We start from the raw sequence: 20,260 nt of genomic DNA on the forward strand, positions 1-20,260 counted from the left end.
AATAAAACACGTTCATAAACTGAACGAGTTTTTATCACTACTCACTAAATATTTCGCTTTTGAAGTGTTGCAAAACAAGTAGAGTAATATGAGTTTGTAGAATAATCGGGACAGGCATGTTTTTCCAATGAGCCTGGGTTGTCTTAAGGTGAAACAAGAATAACAGTCTTAATTAGCACTGAACAGTCTTCATACACAGACATGCATACTAATACACACACATCACATGATAAACTGCCAGTGAATAATTAAGAGAAAGATGGGGTAAAGTGTCAGTTTATCTCTTAATCAACACACACACACATCTTCAGGATACACACCCATCTAATGTGACAGCGTTGAAAACATAAGGACAACACCTGATACCTGCCGAACAAACCGGCGTGTAGTTTTACACTCCCTCATCTCCCCCCGCAGGCATTTATTATCTAAGAAATCGAAAAAGTTCCCCGCTGTTTTTTTTTATTGCCAATTGTTAATTGTGTTCAAAGCGCTTCGCTATTTTCACAGGATAACAATAGCAAACCCCATTTAACCCGATAGCACAAAATGCACATGCAATTTTGCAGAATAAGGGTTATCAATGAGGTCATGGGAAAAACCGAAACAAACCACTTCGGGACAGTGTAACAGGAGAACAGAAGTGAGACGGCACACATGTGCGCTGTAACTTTCAGACTAGCTTACTGACCTTCCTTTTGTGTCACAGTTGGCAGCCTCTTTTGAAAGAGAATCATCAGACCACAGGAGTAAGCAAACAAAATATTTAATGTTTATTTACCATTAGTATTTTTGTTTGTCTTTTATTTACATAACACAGACACACATTAAATCATTATGAAAAAAAAAAAAAAAAAAAAACCTAAAAAAAATTACACTAAACTCCTTCAAGCAGCCTTTAACAACTACTTCTACAAGGACTTGATCAGGAAACAGACTACGAGAGACAAAGAAAGGCATCGATGTACTGTAAGTGAACTGGAGCATTGGTTTTAAATGATCAGTATATAAAGCCAAAGCTGGACACAAGTAGGCTCGAGCAAACCCATTCAAATGTACACGCATACACACCTCACATATAAGAAATCACAATCTATAAGAACTCACACACACACACACACGCACACACACAGCCTTTAAGGTAGGAGCCCATCTGCAGCTTTTTCCTCTGTTGTTATCCATCTAATATTAATACTGAAAATCATACAAAACAAACAACTAGAAAACAATTACAACGTTCGAAGTGTGTGAGTGTGCGTTTAACCACTGTTTAACCAGTCATAGTTCTGATGCATTTACAGCCATATTGCAGCCAGTGTATTTTCAAGTATGGACAGTCTAAAACAGTGCTTGGCTGAAGAAATGCTTTAAACCTCGTGGTTTAAACAGCTTCAAATCGTTATAACCTTAGTGAGTGTTTTTTTAAGAGATTTTGGTTTTGATTCCTAGTGTTCTTAAGGTGATTTGACCGTTTAGTGATCTGGGAAATATGATGTTTATATGAACAGTGTTGTGGTACATTAAAACAATCACACGGAAAGTATTAATGGCAACAGTTCAGTCTGACATTGAGTTGTAAAACCAGCATGTGATTTCATAACAGGTTGTCCAGTGGCATTTTTTTTAAATAAAATAAAACCTCTGAGGCTGAGAATGCACTTTAACGCACAAATAATTTACAGAAGTTTATCGCCACCTCAAAATACCTGAAAAGTTACACAACTAAATGTTAGATTGACATGTTACCAAAACACGGTAATGAAAATGGCTGAAGGTTAAAAGAACCAATAGAGCACCATGGGAAAATATTCATTACAGTACCGAATTCCTCCAGGTCACTCTAGGCCTACTGATTGGTGGGAACATGTCAGCAAACAATCTTTCGCTTTGATAACATCACTCGTCTGATGCACATTCTAATAAAAATGTAGTTTGTTTGGGACATTTTGAGACACACAGGCACTCACACATTAAAACTACTGTATACCCCCTCCCCCCTTTAAAAAAAGTTCCTCCTAAGCACGATTTGTTTCATAAAATAAACCTTTCGGTAAAGATGACTGCAGTAGGCTAAGCAAGAAATTTTAACTGCAAATCCTAAACATCCATGAAGCAACACAATAGTACGGGTAAATGGCTTAATAAATTGTCTCCTTTTGCTCATTTGAACCCGTATCTGCCAACACAAGGATCGCGTGACGGGATGTTTCGCCTTATCTGAAGAGAAACTACGGTTTTGCTTTTAATTCATTAAATTAAACTAGCCAAGAACAACAAAACAAAAAGAGAAAAGTGGCTAGGATGCTCTAAGACTGTTAGTTTACCAGTACACTGTCTCCTAGCATTCCAGAATTATTGTAAATAGAAGTTTAACTTTCCTAAATCTCTAGCATTTTGTATAGCTAGCATAACTAGCAGCATTAGCTAGGGCTGTTTGTAATGTTAGCAAAAACTAAAAGCATGTTAAATATTAAGGATAGGCTGGCAACATGAACACTAGCAGATGTGCTAGCTTGCTAATTTCTGAGAGTTATTATTCCTGAAGAAATGAAAACAAAGTAGGGATGGAGTGTGCATAAACATAAATATAGAACATAAATTAAATTCAGCGCACAGCGGTCAACAGTGCCGTGTGCACAAAATGTATGAAATTTATATAAATAGTTACAGATCTCTGTTGTGTTTGGATGCAGTAAAACCTGATGCCCCATAGCATGACAGTTTCTTGTTAAAAACATACATTTCTAAACCGTTGCTTTTTCCACAAGGATAAACTCAACATTCAGGACCACAACTGAACGTTAAATCCATTCAACAGGGAAAACAACGTCCTCAGGAGCTTTCCGTTTATGCTTTTTTTGGATCCCTTCCATTCTTCCTTACTTTGGCTTCCCACTTACAGTTCATTGTTATAATGGTTGGTTTGTTTCTTTATTGACCCATGTATTTATTTCCTGGATAGGCCCTGCTTTGAGTGAAGAGTAGTTAATTCCTCTCTTTAGTGAAGCGTTAGTGTTGATTTCTCGTAGTGCTTTACTTTAGTTTCTTCTCCATACTTTTAACGTGGCCATTTCTTTTGTGCTTGCCATTAGGAATTCCATTATGACAGTGTCCGTTCACCTTCTCTGCTGGAGATGAACTGCGCCCCAATCGTGATTGGATGCACTTGCCTATTCGGTACAGCAAGTAGCCAAGTAGAAGCAGGCACACTCCTATCACCACAGCGACGTCTAATAAGAAGTACTGGTAGGTGGGGATCTCGTAGACTGCCGAGCGGAGGTGTTGGGCGCCGCGGTGACGGAGTATATAGCTTATCCAATAAACCGCCCGACTCACTGGATGACCAGGTTGATCTTTATGAATCTGAGACAGCAATTGTGCTCGCTCGCGATACCTTGATAGAAAGAGAGATGGAGAAGTTTCAGAACATCTGAGGCAGCGCAACACCAACAGGATGCTGATCTTGATATAAAGGCCACAAGATGGCACTGTACCACAGCTTCATGAAACCCAACTTAAAGGGATAGTTCACCCAAAAATGTATATTCTGTCAGCCATTTCTCGTACCAAACATGTAAAGATTTCTGTTCATCTTTGGAACACAGATTAAGATATTTTTGATAAAAATCCTTTTTGTACGCAAAGAAGAAAAAATAAAGATTTTCTTTAACAGCCCATCTCGTAAGCGTCACCTTATAGCTCCCATTTGGGGTATCAAATCAAACCGTAAACGGCTTATCTGCGTACAGTTTTGCAGACCCAGAACAGCATACATTGTTTGCATGTATTTTGCTTTGTTTTTTAAGTATGTGTCACTAAAATGGCATTAAAGAGAGACGTAGAGGAGGCAAATTGTTGAATACAGTCATTATTTTTGTTTTCTTTGCACACAAAAAGTATTCTCGTAGCTTTCTAAAATTTTGATTGAACCATAGTGTGAACTATCCCAAGATAGATATGATTTTAATGAATGCAAATGAAAATAATTTTTTAACACTGATATGATTAAAAAATATTTTGATCAAAGTAAATACCAAACATTTTTTATGAAAAAAAAAAAAAAAAGTTATATAACATTAATGGCGTTCAATACACTTTTTATCAAAAAAAGCAGCAAGGAGATTCTAAATAATTCTTTTGTGTTCTACTCCAGAAGAAAGTCACTCAGGTTTGGAACAACATGACCTGAAATACAGCTAAATTCAGCCTGTAGAATAAAAGCTTTTTTAGGCTACATTGCTCTTTGGCTTTCTCGGATTTGTTAAAACACTGTGGGTCTGCAAATATTGACACCATGGTGGGTTTTTCAGCAGGTCTTGTTTATCATTAAACTTGCGTAACCCCAATTCCACAGTCATTAAAGATTAACCCAGCTCTGTGTGTGAGGGTTTGGATTTATATTACCTGTTTTTTAATAGACGTTTTACAATGACTGCACACGTGCGCGCACGTGTTTGTGTGTGCGTGTTGCACTTTATTCATTTTACACAGGCATTTTATACACATCTGATTTACCTTTTGTCTGTTATGACATTAACCATGGCAGTATAAAGATCTTCTTCGCTCATTCTTTTCCACTCAAGCATTATGCCCATGCCTTTGGCCTGAACTCGCGTCATAGTGTCATAGTGATCTCCAAACAGCGGTACACCCACCACGGGGACGCCATGATACATGGCCTCATAGATGCTGTTCAAGCCCCCGTGGCTCAAGAAGGCCCGTGTGTTTGTGTGGCCTGTGAGTGAACAGCAGATGCAGTGTTAGAGGAAAAACTACAATTACTGAAAACATTTGCATTTTACCAACAAATACCATAAATCACAGAACATTTACCATACCATAGTTGTTTCTGCACAGTAATCATAGTTTAACAGTGTTATTATGACCAAGACAGTAGTAACAACAAGGTTAATGAATGAATGACATGGATGGTAAGTCCATCAGAGTCCATCCCTGTGATATTCTTGATTTTAGATATGACTTGGGTTCCTCCTCCACTCTATCATTCACTGCACTGATTACTAATAATGGTAAAAGACATATTAGAGTTACAATTAATGTACACTGAATAAACAGTGAGAACAAAGAGTAATATTATGGATATTTATTCCTACACTAGTGATAAGTGTCTTACAAAAAAGCATAATATATATATTAAAAATAGTTCACAATAGTGATCTAATGATTGAACTTTTGTGTGAACATGAGCCACTCTTTTCCCTCCCTGTTCTTGCTAACTTCTTCCTCTGAGTGAGTCACAATGAACAAAGAGATTTATTGACCTTTCAGAGTCACTAGTTGCACATTAGCTCATCTAGTACCCTTATATCGCTTTAAAAATACATTTCAAGACACATAGGAAAATCAAAGGGACATTTGCATACGTTTTTGTAAATTTGTCCGAGGTTTCTCACGGATAGGGTGGAGTGTGTACAGTATCACTCTCTCTCTACTGACGTTGTCATTTTATGAATAAAGCAACATGCGGCGTGTGTAAGTGCATTTTGGAAAAGCATCTTTTTTTATTGTGACAGTGCTGACCATGTGTCACCGATCTTGAGGTTCGGTCCAGCCGAACTTTAAACAAGCCCGCGTTTGTTTTGTTTTGTTTTTTCACAGAGAAGAAATGCCTTGGGTCCATCTTGTCTACTGACTTTGTGTGTCCAACTTTTTTCTTGTGGTTATCTTTGGTTGGACGAGCAATCCAAACCGATCAAAGATCAAAGCACAGAATGCAACAACTAGGTCATCAGAGAACAGGAAGTGTGGCGGACAGCAGAAAGACATTGAGAGAAAGAGAGAAAAGAAAGAATGATGGAGACAGAAAGGCCCTTTGTGACCTCAAACCCATGGTGAAACAGAAACTCATTCACACAAACAAACACATGCACAGGCTTTGTATCCTCTATACAACAGAGACATTATCCTAAGAGATTCAGAAATGAGCTCTCTCTCCCTCACACACTGCAAAAATTCTTCAGTTTTTCAATAAAAAATACATAAAAAGCCTTTAAACAAGTTAATTCCAATGCTTTAAAACATTTCTTAACTAATAATGTAATAATATTTTTGTGAAAGCCATGATACTCTGTTAAGGATTCTCAGTGTGAATAAAAATATAAGAAACTTACCCAACAAGTCGTTCTGTGGCATCCAGTCCACTAGTTTAGTATTATTGCCCAGATTGGAGGGAGGAACTCCAGAGAACCTGCAGAGAGATTAAACTCATTGAAATATAAACTCTTTAAATGCTGAGCATGAGACAATCATCAGCTGACAAGAATAAAGTTATTACAAGCATCATAAAGTGAGATCTGGAATTCGTATTCGGAAAGGAAAAGTGCATTAGAGACAAAGGTTTGAGAGAGTCTGAGGACAAATATTTTGCATGCATAGATAAGATTAATACCAAAGCTTACGTTGAGAAGGAAAAAGATGAAAGAAAAAGATGAAAACAATCAAACAGATTCCTTTTACCTTCTTATAAAGCTTATATAGACGTTATTGCAGTAATACATTTAATATATAAACATGACAGTTATACATATAAACATTACATATGAGGTTCAATGAAACAAAGAGCTACAGCCACTGTACTTTTCAGAAAGGCATTGAAGGCAATATGAAACTGTATTCACAACCCATTTGACTATGTAAAGTGATGGCAGTTTCATTTTTCCAAATGAAACAGAATATTCAAAGAGAAAAAAAAATCAGATGGGACCTTGAAGTGGAAGTAAATAACTACTGGCAACATTATTGAAAGGCTGCTTTACCTACAACAGTAGTCTAAAGCAACGTCTGAAAAGCTACTAATGCAGTTGGTTAGTATTTTTTGCTGACTACATGGATTAATTGACATCAGAAGAAAAGAGATTATATTCAGATTACAAGAACAATCTATTAGCGTTTAGAAGATGCATTGATAAATCAATACAAAAACACCAGGAACACACACCGCTGAAGTTTGGGGATTTGTTTTAAAATAAATGAATACTTCTATTCAGCAAGGACACAACGTTGATTGAAAGTGAAGTTAAAAAGTTTAAATTGCTACAAAAGATTTTTAATTCAAACTAATGCCGTTCATGACAACTTTCTATTCCTCAAAGAATTAATCACGGTTTCAACAAAAACAATAAGAAGTACAACTGAGGTAACCTTTCTTATTATTATCAATGTTAAAAAAAACAGAGTGTAGTTTTATGTTGACTTTAAAAGTCGCTGGACATCTGCTAAATAACTAATTAATCTAACAACACAACAAGAGTTCTCCAATGGAGATAATATAAAGCCATTGTCTTGAAGTCTGGCCTGATATTAAGTAAAGAGCCGGGGTTCTCTGTCACTGGTGAGCAAACACACGCAGCCTAAAGGCCAGTATGTGCCAAACCTAATGACAAACATTCTACAGTTACTAAGAAACCTGACAGCAGTCAGTGACTCTAATTACCATTACTATAATCTATGCAGTGTGACAGGAAAAGAGTTGAGGCCATATGTTCATGACTTCATGTCTGAATAAGTTTCATGAGTGGTATATTGTTGCGGCTCGTTGGAGTGTGTCTGTCTATCTGTACAGTAGATTTATGTGTGTGACTCTGTGTGTGTGTGTTCCCTGGGCATTTCCACTCCCAACTGAGTCCTCATTAGTGAAGTCTTGCCATGGCACATTTGCATGAATGCAAGAACGCAACTGAGATTATATGGCATGACTACGGGAGTCATGACAATGTGACTATGTGCCTATGACAACAACAGGTGCTGCTATTTATAAGCACGCAGGTTTGTGTAGGAAAAGACTGATAAAATTTTTTTTTAAAGAAGCAAAATTAATCCAATGGGAAAGTTTACATGCACTAGTGACATTTGAGCTGGGCAATTAAGGATCACCTCTCAAATCCTAAACTATGTTATTGATTCTGCTTCATATAAAATTTTATATAAATAAAACTATTCCCCTAAAAATTTAAATATTGCCATTATATATCAACCCTCGTGTGATTCCAGGCTTTATTTCTTTCACTGTGGTTGTTCTTTTCCATAAAATGAATCCCTTATGGGGACTGAGGCTTTCCTGCTTAAGAGACTACCATAATTATTAGTAAAGTGGTCTTCACATTTGTAGTAAGAGTTTCATTTTTGCCTATTACTGCCACAAAACTAAAATATGGCTTTAGATGACTTGGCTTGTAGCAAAAGTTGTATTGTATGCTCTACTTTTTCCCCATTCATTGTAAAGCATATATGTATTATTTTTAATTTACACTTTAAAATACAAATTAAAATCTGGGTTTCAAAAGTCATTTTAAACCACTTTAGAGAGTATTGTAATAAATGTGCATTACAGACAAAGCTTTAAACTCTTACAACACAACAAAAAATACAAAATGCTGATCAGAATAATCATCACATTTACATTTTTAGTTTTTAAGACTTTAAGAGAATTATGACATGAGTACCACCATCTCAAAGGATCAAATGTCCCTCCACTGCCAACAAAAGATGAAGATTTATTGAGATCTAAAACAAACATACCGAGATTCATCATAATTACTGACAATACTCTCAATAAACAAGTGAATCTGTACAATGCTTTAGTCTGAAACGAAGTTTTGCATTTAGAAACCATTGGAAAGTCTAACGAAACCATCAGATAATTTCGAATGAGGGTTTACTGGTTTGGAAATGGAAAACAAAATAGTTAGTTGTAGCCACACACTTATCATTGACTCGCCACCACAGGTCAGTTGCCAATGGATGCTATTTTATATTTAAAATATAAAATAGTATCCGATTTGGCGATTTGATTTTTTGGATATATGGTTCTCTGATCGCATGAAAGATGAAATGAACGGCAGTACCTCCAGATGACTCTCTGGGGAAGACGGCTCAGGGCTCCTGCGAGTTTCTGAGCAATGTCTTCTGAAAGGTACTTCACTCCTGCACCAAATGACACCACTACGAAACCATGTTCATCTGTATCCTTCACCCAGGCTTCAAACTCCTGCACACAAGCAAATCAAATACACAGTTCAACGATCTAAGACATTTGTGGGGACTATATTCGTAAAGCAATTCAACATTATATGGAAATCAAAAGCCAGACCAAACATTTCAAAGAATTTCATGATGTGGTAGCATTTAAACTATATGGTTTTGTTTGACTTGAAAATAGATTTTTAAAAAGGGTTAAATTAGGTTACATCAAAAGTTATTTTAGTGGTCTGGAAAGCTAGAGATAACTCCAAACTGTGTCTCTTTGTTCATGTAAACGGGAGTAACTGCACATAACACTGTAAATGAATCTGGTAATTATTCAGTACCATAGTACAAGAACCATAGTACTACCATCTTATACTATTTTAAGCACTTCGAACAGAGACCAAAAAGATTGTTAGCAACGTAATGTGATTTTTTTTTTTTGAGGTTCAGCTGTTGTAAAACAAGAATGCAACTTATTATTTGGTGTTCACCAGCACATTGCACCACAGGCAAGGCTTAACATCCTATTTCTAACAAGGTAAAAACATTTGGTCCATAATATAAAATGCTTTTAAGGTGTGGACATGTCTCAAGCTGCTTTACCATTGACAAAAACAGACTGCATGTTTACAAATCCTTCAACCTGAAAAAAATGACTAGGATTTCTCAAAACCTGTTTTACCTATTATGTCAACCGCAGAGAAATTCAATTTTTAAATGCCACCACTATGGAAAAATTAAATAAATGAGACGTACAAGTGTATTTTTAAGTGGTAAAAAATAAGACTTTAGACAGGTGTTTCAAACCCGCTTTAGATCGAGAGGCAAATAAACCTTGGCATATCCATGGACAGCAATCACCTTATCCTGCTTAAAAACTAATACTGGGGTAAATCAAAAATGTTTGCTTAAAGAACTGTACGCATCTAGTTAACGTACACTAGTATATAAAAAATATCACTAATTATTAACCAAACAACAATACTGATGAAAAAAGAAAAGCCCCCCAGCTGTTGGTTGGATTTAGTATTAAAAGATGACCTTAGCTTTAATAAGCCACTTTAAGCAGAACATTAACACAAAGTTAAGACTAAAAGGAGATAATGTTTGGCCAATATTAAACTCTAATATGGGAAAATAACCTAGATGACTCTGGGACAGTTGTGTCAGTCAAATATATTTCCACATTTGATTCCAGATAATTCTACATTGAGAGCAAGCCATGTTACATACTGTGCATAGCATTAAATGCAGCATTTAAATGTTACATATGACTTGCGAGTATTTGGTGAGTTTGTAAAAACGCAGCAATTTCATACAAGGGAAATGATGTTTCTATCTTTAATATACAGAGTAAAAATACATGACCAGAAGTTCGTCCTCCTAGAAAAGTATTAACACAGCAAAAAGTATTTTAAAAAAGGGCATATTTATAGTTCAAATTATAACAATAACTTCTTTATCAAAAACACAAGCTTGCCATTTTAATCCTTTAATTATTTTTAAATTGTTGATTCATATTTATGAGATTTGACTGTTGATTATTATATTACAACATAGCTTACATATTCCAAAAATGCAAGATAAAAATCTAACATGAGTAAGGCATGACTGTGACCTATTACGATATTAGCAATGCTAAGCAACTCAGTTCTTAAACTGGGTGCATTATGGCATAAAACACATTGTTAGCACTGTAGTGCAACTGTTAACACAAAAAATTAAAGGTATTAACAAGACTTAGTGTAAGCCTTTTGTGTTAGCAGTTAGCATAGCTTCAAAATGAGTAGGTTTTTTTGTGTAAGACCTGCTTTTTTGCTGGTTGAGGGAGTCCAGCTGCAGATGAACAGCCTGCATTGGCCTGGCACTGACTGTCCGCTCCTCACACTGGTCTCAGTGTCCTTCATACGCACCCGACAATGGGCACATTTACACACATTGCACCGACCAACACGCTATTTGCATTATGGCTCCGCAGCATACAATGAGGCCATTTGAACGCTTGGTATTCCAAAAGTGCAAGCTTGGGTTCAGAACCCCCCACTCCTATTCAGTGGACAGCTCTGCGCAATCACCCGCATTGATAAGAACAGCCTTTGTTAGCATAACGCCCAAGTGGCAAAATCAAAACTTCATGTTATTAGCAGTTAAATAAGCCAAGACATGCATAAAAATGGCTTATAATGGCTTCTGGATATATTTATATAGCTATTTTCATCAAATCCGGACTATTGATTTATAAACTGGAAAGTGGACCTAGGTCAGTCTGTTTGAGGGAGTGGGTTGCGGCATTTTGGAGTTTGGCCATTTTGTGTGAGGATGGAAATATTTGCCAATCCTGAAAATCTTGAAACAAAAATGAGGTCTCTGCGTCAGCCGATCCCCGTTATCAGAAAATGATGTCATTTTACTGCCATTCATGAACTCTAGCGTCAAAAGCACTGCATGTGCACACAATGCATTTATTGAAAGAACAAGGGAACTTTGGAAAAGAAATTGCGACTGTAGTCCCAACAGTGGATTGTGGAGCAGACAAACACATGTTGTTGGTTAATCTGATCCAAACATTCATTAGTTCATTAGCTTTTCATTCAGAATGTGAACTTGTAGGCATTAAAAGATGTACGTTTTTATCATGTTATGGCCAAAAACTGTTAAATGGGTGATTCATTAATAATGAACAATTTGAAAATTAATGTTATTATATTTGCTAAAGATTTTTTAATTCTTAAATTATTATACATGTCTTTGAATATCAAGTAAATGTTAGACAATTTTTTAAATCATAGCATAATTCAACAACATTAAGCCACAACACAATGGATTTAAAACACAAAACAACTCTCCTTTCTCAGGCCCTATAGAGGGTGGGCTAAAGCTAACACTTGGCCTAACAGTTCAAGTGCCCATAAAAAAAAACAAAAAAAAATACAATGATACAGTTGGTTTAAAAATTTGGATTTCATTATCCCACTGCCTCTAGAATAAAGCCGATGGTTAGCTTTAATACACCCTCTATGGTGTCCGGGAAACATAGTCACATCAGAGTGATTGCACATTAGCCGACTTTGTGTTCTATATTTGTATTTTGTCAGGCCACTGTCCACTAGTAGGAAGCACTTGTGTTAGCTTTAACACTCTATGCAGTGGCTGAGAAAGAGCGCCACAAATTGTGTTTTAAGGGGAAGTCTAAATGTTGAAAATTGGAATTTTGTCATACCATTAGACAGTGTATAATGCCAGTATCTTAGATTTTTTTTGTGCGACCATGAAGAGGGCTGAACTTGAAAGGTCAACTTGAACTGATTGGCTTATTCAACTGTCGTTATTTAGTACATGTCTAAATAAAAAAAAGACTGATACGATGAAAATGGATTTTCTTAGATCACGGGAAACCGCAACAAACCCCTTTACTGGATTTATCACACTATACATGTGACAAAAATGACTCAACTGATACAAATTAAAGTGTAGTTTATGCATTAATAAGTAAATAATGAAAAAAATGTTGAATTGAGCCTTGAATGTAGTAGTTAACTACATTTATGCACAGGATATTGCATTTCCACTAGTTAATTTCCATTTAGTTGTAGCTTAAATATCTAGTGTAGCATTAGTTCTAGCAGGTCACGTTAGTCAAGCCCGCGTCAGCTGACCCCCATCTACCTATAAGAATACGACACCTATCTAAACAACGGGTTGTTCAATAGCTAATTACCCTCCCCCATCCCCAACTCCTCCTCCTCTGTCAGTCAGGATCCAGCCTTCTGGTTCTCCTTGAATCACACTAATTCAAACGTGTACAAAATTATGATATCTAAGTTGCATGGATGTGCAGCAAGACCGTGTGTTATACCGTATGCTAACTGTCAATCATCTTTAACGATAGTGGTCTTCACAGAACTTACTTACTGTCATAATAGCATAGTTCCAATATCCTGTGCATCCCTCAAAAGTGATGGCATAAAAAAATAAAACAATGTTTAGAGATTGTTTAAATATAATAGTTTATGTTTCTTACCTGTGGCAAGGGGCTGGGGGGTTTGGTGAGGATGCCACCTACATAGACAACATGCGGCAGAGTGGGTCGTGGGAACTCAAGCGCCATGTCAGTACACAGCATCCAAAGTCGACTGTTCTGAACGAGATCATGCATAGACACGGATGGCTGGATGTTGTATTTCCTCATGATGCGATCATATTTGGGTAGAACCAGGAACTGGACACCAAATCTGGAAACCAGGTACACTGCTGTGTTAGCTACCCGTTGGAACAATGACATACGGTCCGTTAGTAGAGAGTTAAATTCTGGGACGTAAGACAGTGGTGCTGGCGCCCCAACTTCCGCAGGGTACCACAGTCCTGTGCTGAATACTGCGTACTGGACACCCAGAATGTGAGCTATGACAAATCCACACATTTCATTGGGATCAACGAGCAGGAGGTCAAACTGTTCACGTTTTAGCTGCTCCATGACAGAAGCACTCCCAACAACAGCATCGCAGTTTTGAGAATAATGGTCCAGGATGTCAAAAAGCTCCAGCGCTGTGAGACGCCCTGAGAAGATGTTGCGAACCTTTGATTGGAGGAAATCATCGGCTGAGGTGCTGTTAAAGATTCCAGGGTAGCGTTGGAGACGATAATGGTTGGAAGCAGGGACCTCGCGACCTTCGGAGACAAGGAAGACTGTGTCGTGGCCCTCGGCGTGAAGAGCAGAGGCCAGGGTCTTAAAGATGTACAGGTGGCTCTCAAACATAATTGGAGGAACTACCACAATCTTAGCTGCCCATGAGAAACTCAATGCTAAACACCACAGCAAAGTGGCAAGCAGGAAAAAAGCCTTCATGACTGCAGAAAGAAAGACAACAAATGATTAGTGATATTTCCATCATTCACTGACCCTTGTACTGAGCAGCTACATAAATCAATACGGTAACACTTTAGCTTAGGGACCAATTCTCGCTATTGCTTATTAGCATGCTTATTATTAACATGTTGGCTGTTACTTAGTGCTAATAAAACATATATTCTGCATGACCATATTCTACATTCCTATTCCTAAACTTAATAACTACACATTACTAATTATTAAATGCAACATATTATGAGTTTATTGAGGAAAAAGTTATAGTTGATGATTTGTTAATAGTGAGAACTGTTTACCATCAATACTTTTGTTAGCATTTAAGCATCCATGATAGCACAACTGAGACCATGTTTAGCAATGATAAACAGTCATATTTCCAAACTGAAAGTCCATTGTGGGATTTTATTAGCATTGCTGTGCAACTGTTATCACAAAACAATAAATTGAATTAACTGTAGTTTTCACCTTTTAGCTGTTAACAGCCTCGGAATGAAAAAATGCAATGCATTCATATTAAATAGGCTACTGTTGCATGAGCTAAAACTAGAAAAAAAATAGTTAATAACTTATTGTTAATGAGTTTGTAAATGTTATGGGTTCTGACCATTCACCTGATTCTCAGCTTCATAACAAGGCCTTTGCATATACTGTAGTCATAAAAGTGCAAATACTATAAATGGAAATCGTTCATTTTGGCTATAGGTACAAAGCTTTTATACACTAGATAGCATTTGGAATCTGCCAACCGCTGGTTCAAGACACACACTGTGTTCTCTGTGTGTCCGGGAAATTTGCGTCATGACTGAGGTAGTATGTGTGGGCTGTAGATTGTTTCCTCTAATACAGTGAGCAAAGTTCACCGCAAACATACACTTGCACCCTTTCAAGCCACTTCACCTTTAAACACACATTTCACACAAAATGGTTTTATCGCGCTCCCAGCTATGCTAAAATGGTTATGAGTTGTTTAAATTGTTCTTAATTCCTATTTGTTTTCGCAAATATGTTCTTTGGGATCGTTTAAAATAAATGAACCAGGTTTTCCACACTCTTTTCAAACTAATGAACACAAAGAATAATTCTATTTTTCCTTTCCAGAATTTTTCATTTGTATCTACCGTTTTAACCAAATACAATAATGAAGAACAGTATTTATCTGCATACGCAGTATAGTTGTGAGAGTTGTGAACTTGTTTTTTAAATTGCAATAATACAGTCTGAACATAAGAGACTTCTTTTAAAAAAAACGTACTGGCACTTAGCATATGTTTACTATACAAAAACATTCACACTGGAACATCTACATTTTTGAATGATGATACAAATTAATCATGAGAGACTGTTTGGATTGATTCATGGAAGTGACTCAGAGTTTTAGCTACTGACATTTAAATCAATAAATCTCTGTTTTAACATTCCATGCTTGTAAGTCATAAGACTATTCTAATTACATGTTAATTAAAAACTTGCTGGTGCCTTAAAAATACAATAAACCAATTAAAATGACCAGTTTAGCAGTGTATTTAAAAAGACACCTGCATGCCTTAGCAGTCCTACACATTAATAGCATGTTTTAAACAATCCCTAAGGCTTTGATGTTCTCAGCTTTCATCTTTAAGCATCCCTTTAGTCTCATTCCTTAATTAAAGAACATAACCTACAACAGGCCTTGCCTTGGGATACAATAAACAGGTGTATGTCATTGTGTGAGGGGAGAATGACAAAGAAGCACATAAAAAACCAAAAAGCACAGGGAAAGAGGACTCTCTTTATTCTCTAAGGCAGACAGTACCCTGAGTGGTCTGCATTTATAAACTGCCAATAATTGTATCTTCATATGGGCATTCATTCAAATGAGGTTTGCCACATTTCTCATCCCTCAGGTTACTAAAGCAACAATGCTGCACGGAAAACCTCTCCCTAGAAACAAAAGTAATGTCCCTGTCAGAAAAAAATGGACGCTATGAATGTCGCTGCTTTACAAAATGTACTTCCTAAATTAGAATGACTGTTCTTAAAAAATGTCCTGAACTATCAAGTGTGTTTAAATAAATCTATGAAACCCCTACTTAAATAAGCAGGTGTTTAGTGGTATTCAGACACGGTGAAGCTTCAGCAAGGAGAACAAGGAGACCTAAGAAGGTATGTCTCCCAGGCCACATAAGCCAGCTGTTGAGGTAAATTTCCCGTTTCCCCTCGCTTTTAAATGACGGCTGTTGTTTCTAACGTGACCCTTCCTACCATTTGGCTCTCTCAGTTTCAGGTGGGCTATCACTATTACAACTTTTTTATACCAGACTGTTGACGGTTGCCATGGCAACCCTGCCAGAGTCAAGCTGTACCTTAGCAACGTCATAGCTTGTGTTACTAATGGGTGGTTCAGGTTTCCTGCCCATCAGAAACGAGAATCATTCGCTATTAAACACATGGAAAACGCTGAGATGAACGATAACGCCGATAACGTGATCATGTTATCGTTTAGGCGGCCACACGCACACACAGAAAAATTCTCTTGGTTAAGCTATCCATTATTTTCCAAGTTGATGTAAAATTATTTTATAATGCATTGAACTGCATTCAAAATTGTTCTTTTTAATGACGATACGAAATTGCTTTTTTAACAATGATAATTATATGATCATTAGACTACCAAAATAAAAAGATAATATAATATACTATATATATATATATATATATATATATATATATATATATATATATATATATATATATATATATATATATAATATAAGATAATATACTTCTTTGTAAAATACAAATACTGAAAAAAATGATTATAGTTTGTGCGATCTTGTGGTAGAAAAAAAATCTAGTATTATAAATAAAATATTACTATATTTAGTCAAGCATTGTTCAGTTTATCTAAAAATGACATTCCATTTTTTCTTAACAAGTGAAGAAGTTTGATTGTTGCAGTCAAAAAGTTTTAACTAATATGAAAAATTTGCTATTTAAAGCAACATTTTTCAGGAAATGCTGGATTGCACATTAAATAGTGAATGTGTCAAACTATATAGACTTAGCAGGAACTTTCTAGTAGTAAAGGAAAGGTTAACTGTACAAGAAGACACAAATTTGTTATCAGCATGGCATTTTACATGCCTTGAAGACTTTGTCACATTAACACATGCGCACTACAGTCACGTGGCGCATTATTATGATTGTGATAACTGATAAGACTCATAAATACCCAAGCAATCTCTGAATAAATACAAACAGGGTGTGTGTGTGTGTGTGTGTGTGTAAGAGGTACCTGGGTTTCTCTAACCAAAACTGGGGATTTCCCTATTTTATGTGCCTTTTTTGTGCCTATTTTTAATACTTTAAGACTGAATAAAAGTTAAATGATTCACAATCAACAGTGGTGAACTGACCGTCACAGGTCTTTTTCTGCTAAATTAGGCAACAAATGAACTAGATCTAAAATGTCTAATGTTTTACTATGGCTGCACAAATGATATACTACAGACATCCAGAAGCAAACGTATTCTAGGACGTATTCTTACAGTCTGTGCTTAATTCCTAGCTCAATGAACGAAGCCCCACCTAAGACCCCCACTGAAGACACTACATACCTGGAAAGAATGACGTTAGTGAGAATAAGCGATTGGCTAATGGATGCTTTGCGTGTGGTCGGCGAGTTCGAATGGACTTTCAGTATGCAAAGAAATGCAAAACCCACTAGGCCACATCCTTTTCAAGGAAAAGATGTCCTCTATTCACAAGAGGACAAAACAACTGATCATATCTTACAGTGCTAATCCTAATGTCATGCAAAACAAATAGGATTGTGTGTATGACAATAATATCTCACACAAAGAGTTAAGGAATAATCCCTGTCCTAAGAACTAATATATAGTTATATACAGTTTATAATCATAAACCCAGCCATTAGACTTCTGCAATCACACCTTTTCTGATTAATCCTAGTTCTATTCAGTAGAATTGTACGATAAATGCACACAGGTATCATGACAGCTGATTTTAAGGTGGAGTCCAAACAACAGGCGATCATGGAGGAACAGACTTTAAACTGGCCTAACAGGATCTTCCCTTCCCCCGCTGCACACATACGTTTACTAAATGCCCTCTAAATCCTTAACACTTAACAAGATTGATAAAGATAAAGATAAATATGAGCTGTAAGATAACTGGTGGGATTTGATAATGTACATTTTTATTATTACTTATTGTTTTTATTTAGTTTTATTTGATTTGATTTACATTACAGTACACAGGATACTCGTCCCACACTCAAGTGGGGACTGGGGGATGTGATTACACAGGGTATTGATTTACAGAAAAAAAAAAATTATTTAAGTTAATATTAGCAATATTATAATTGCATTGACCATCCTTTTTTTTGGCCTGGATCTATTAACTTAAATGTTGGCATAATCATTTATTTTATTTGCATTATTTTAAATATAGTATTAATATAATTATTTTTTGAAAAAGTTTTGTTCCTAATCAGTGTCGCATAATGCATGCAGGGAGCCATTTTGTTGTCATGTGACAAGAAATCCTTAAAACAGAGAGACCAGATTAAACTCCTGTCCAAGTTATTTTTTAATGCATTTTAATGGAATTACACATTTTGTTAAAGTCAAATAATTTTAAGTCTAAAAAAATTGGTCTTACTTCTATTTAAAAGTGTGCATCCAGTGTACATTTGTTTTAGCAATTTGTACTGGTTTAATAACAGGACATTTTTAAAGCTATTTTTGTAGGTCTATCAATTGTGTAATTCTACAGCAGCACATATACAAAGCAAGGACTTGCCATTTCATTTTTGAGTTTTGAAACCTTCTTTTCATTAAGTAAAAATGTCTAACCATCAATATTTAACAGCTCAACCCAAACATGTTGCTCTTTAAAAGAACTTGATGAAAACACAATGGAGACTAGGAAGGAGTTTTTTTCAGTCAGAACTCACATGATCTATTTATTTCAGTTGATTTTAGAGGAATTGAATGTCAGTTCTAGCCTACTGCAAGGTGCCCCCTGCTAAACTATCGCTCGCCGGTTAAATATTGATGAATGGGGCCGGTAAAAGTGAGCAGGTAAATCTTTAGATCATGTCCCAAACGCTCACTTGTTCCTCAGTCTTCGGGAAACCATTTAAAAACATCATGTGACAGGTACTGTATCACATCATGATACAGTATCGCGCAAAACCCAAATAATGAGAGCGAGCCCGGTTTCGAAAGGACACAGACACTTCCAGACGTGTCACACGCAGCAGTGCCTGAATTTTTAAATGTGAGCAAAAGGTAAGAGAAGGACGCGCCTCGGCTACCTGTACATAGACAAGTCTATTTATCCGCACCCACCGAGCGTTGCACCTGTTTCTAAACTGAAACGCCGCCCTTCCCCGCTTACCTGTACAGGTGAACCCGGTAGATCGGTGCCCGAAAGTCTGCGAAATTCACGTCCCCTCGCTCTCCTAAGCTTCTGACGCTTTTACATAAATCCACAAATGGTGTTGGCCGGTTAAAACTGCCCGTTTGCCACAACAGGCGAGGTGGTTTTCCCAATGGCTAAGCGATGGGGCGTTGTGTATCAGAACTCCAGGGAGGGCGGGATATGCGAAACCTCAATTCACAGGCAGGGAGTGGTCCAGCCATAGCAGTGTAAACGCAAGAACAATAGACAGACTACGGCCTTCCCTCAAATCCCCTGGGAAGCGTCAGGTGCGTTGTTTGCTCTTTCGACACAGGTATATTTGCATTTGAGGCGCGTCACCGCGGCGCTTCTATTTAGGCAGAGCTGTGCTATAAATATTACGATAAAGACTCACGGAGATCACTGGCACAACTTACTGGGATTTTAAAGTAGCCTAGTTCCAACTTTAACGTCAATTAAACAATACGAAAAAGCCTCTTTGAGTGCATAATCATTTCTTCTCTTCTAATAGTAGTGAAGATGCCGTTCACGATGGCTGCTTAGCCTACTAGAAGTTAATTATCGCTAGTTAATAACTACAGTAACTGAAGTAACCCGCTGTGTGTAGTCTCTAAAATAGAAATAAACCATAGCCCAACTTTCCACCAAAACTGAAAAGTGATTAGATGAAGATGGGCACAGGATAATGAAGCCTTTGTGTTTGTGTTATGCATGTTTGTGTTAGTGAGTGAGAGAGAGAGAAATAGAACATGAGGATTGTTTGAATCATTGATGATTCTCTTCAGTTGCGGCTCACATTTCTCTGCAGTGCTTCTGGGGGTGTTATACAGTTTAGAACCTCAAACTTTTAGACGTGCATATATATGTAAGGGTCAAAAAAGCAGCTGAAATGATAACAGAGTGCCACGTGTAATCGAAGTGAGCACCAGCTGGAAAGTATGGTTAGAAGAAAGATCACTGGGGATCTACTACTACTTTCTG

At 36.8% G+C, this 20,260-nt stretch overlaps 1 protein-coding gene across 1 annotated transcript; it reads right to left on the reverse strand.

The window, feature by feature from the left end:
• Window positions 1-122: 122 nt before the first annotated feature.
• ugt8 (UDP glycosyltransferase 8) lies at window positions 123-19,577 on the reverse strand. Its single transcript, XM_043240943.1, has 6 exons — window positions 19,256-19,577; window positions 13,007-13,833; window positions 8,865-9,007; window positions 6,132-6,208; window positions 4,516-4,735; window positions 123-3,394 (listed from the first exon to the last, which is right to left on the reverse strand). The coding sequence occupies exons 2-6, from the start codon at window positions 13,829-13,831 to the stop codon at window positions 3,034-3,036; spliced, it is 1,626 nt and encodes a 541-aa protein (XP_043096878.1). The 5' UTR covers window positions 13,832-13,833; window positions 19,256-19,577; the 3' UTR covers window positions 123-3,033.
• Window positions 19,578-20,260: the final 683 nt, after the last annotated feature.

The sequence above is a fragment of the Puntigrus tetrazona genome, chromosome 1 (assembly GCF_018831695.1).
Source record: "Puntigrus tetrazona isolate hp1 chromosome 1, ASM1883169v1, whole genome shotgun sequence".
NCBI classification, from domain to species: domain Eukaryota; kingdom Metazoa; phylum Chordata; class Actinopteri; order Cypriniformes; family Cyprinidae; genus Puntigrus; species Puntigrus tetrazona.

What these genes read in the sequence shown, in the direction of transcription:
- ugt8 (XM_043240943.1), bottom strand. Translation starts at nt 13,831, where the DNA reads ATGAAGGCTTTTTTCCTGCTTGCCACTTTGCTGTGGTGTTTAGCATTG. An exon ending in GCCACAGAACGACTTGTTGG is followed by an intron (nt 4,736 to 6,131) that starts GTAAGTTTCTTA and finishes GTTCACTCACAG; the next exon opens with GCCACACAAACACACGGGCC. An exon ending in AATGTCATAACAGACAAAAG is followed by an intron (nt 3,395 to 4,515) that starts GTAAATCAGATG and finishes CTTTCTATCAAG; the next exon opens with GTATCGCGAGCGAGCACAAT.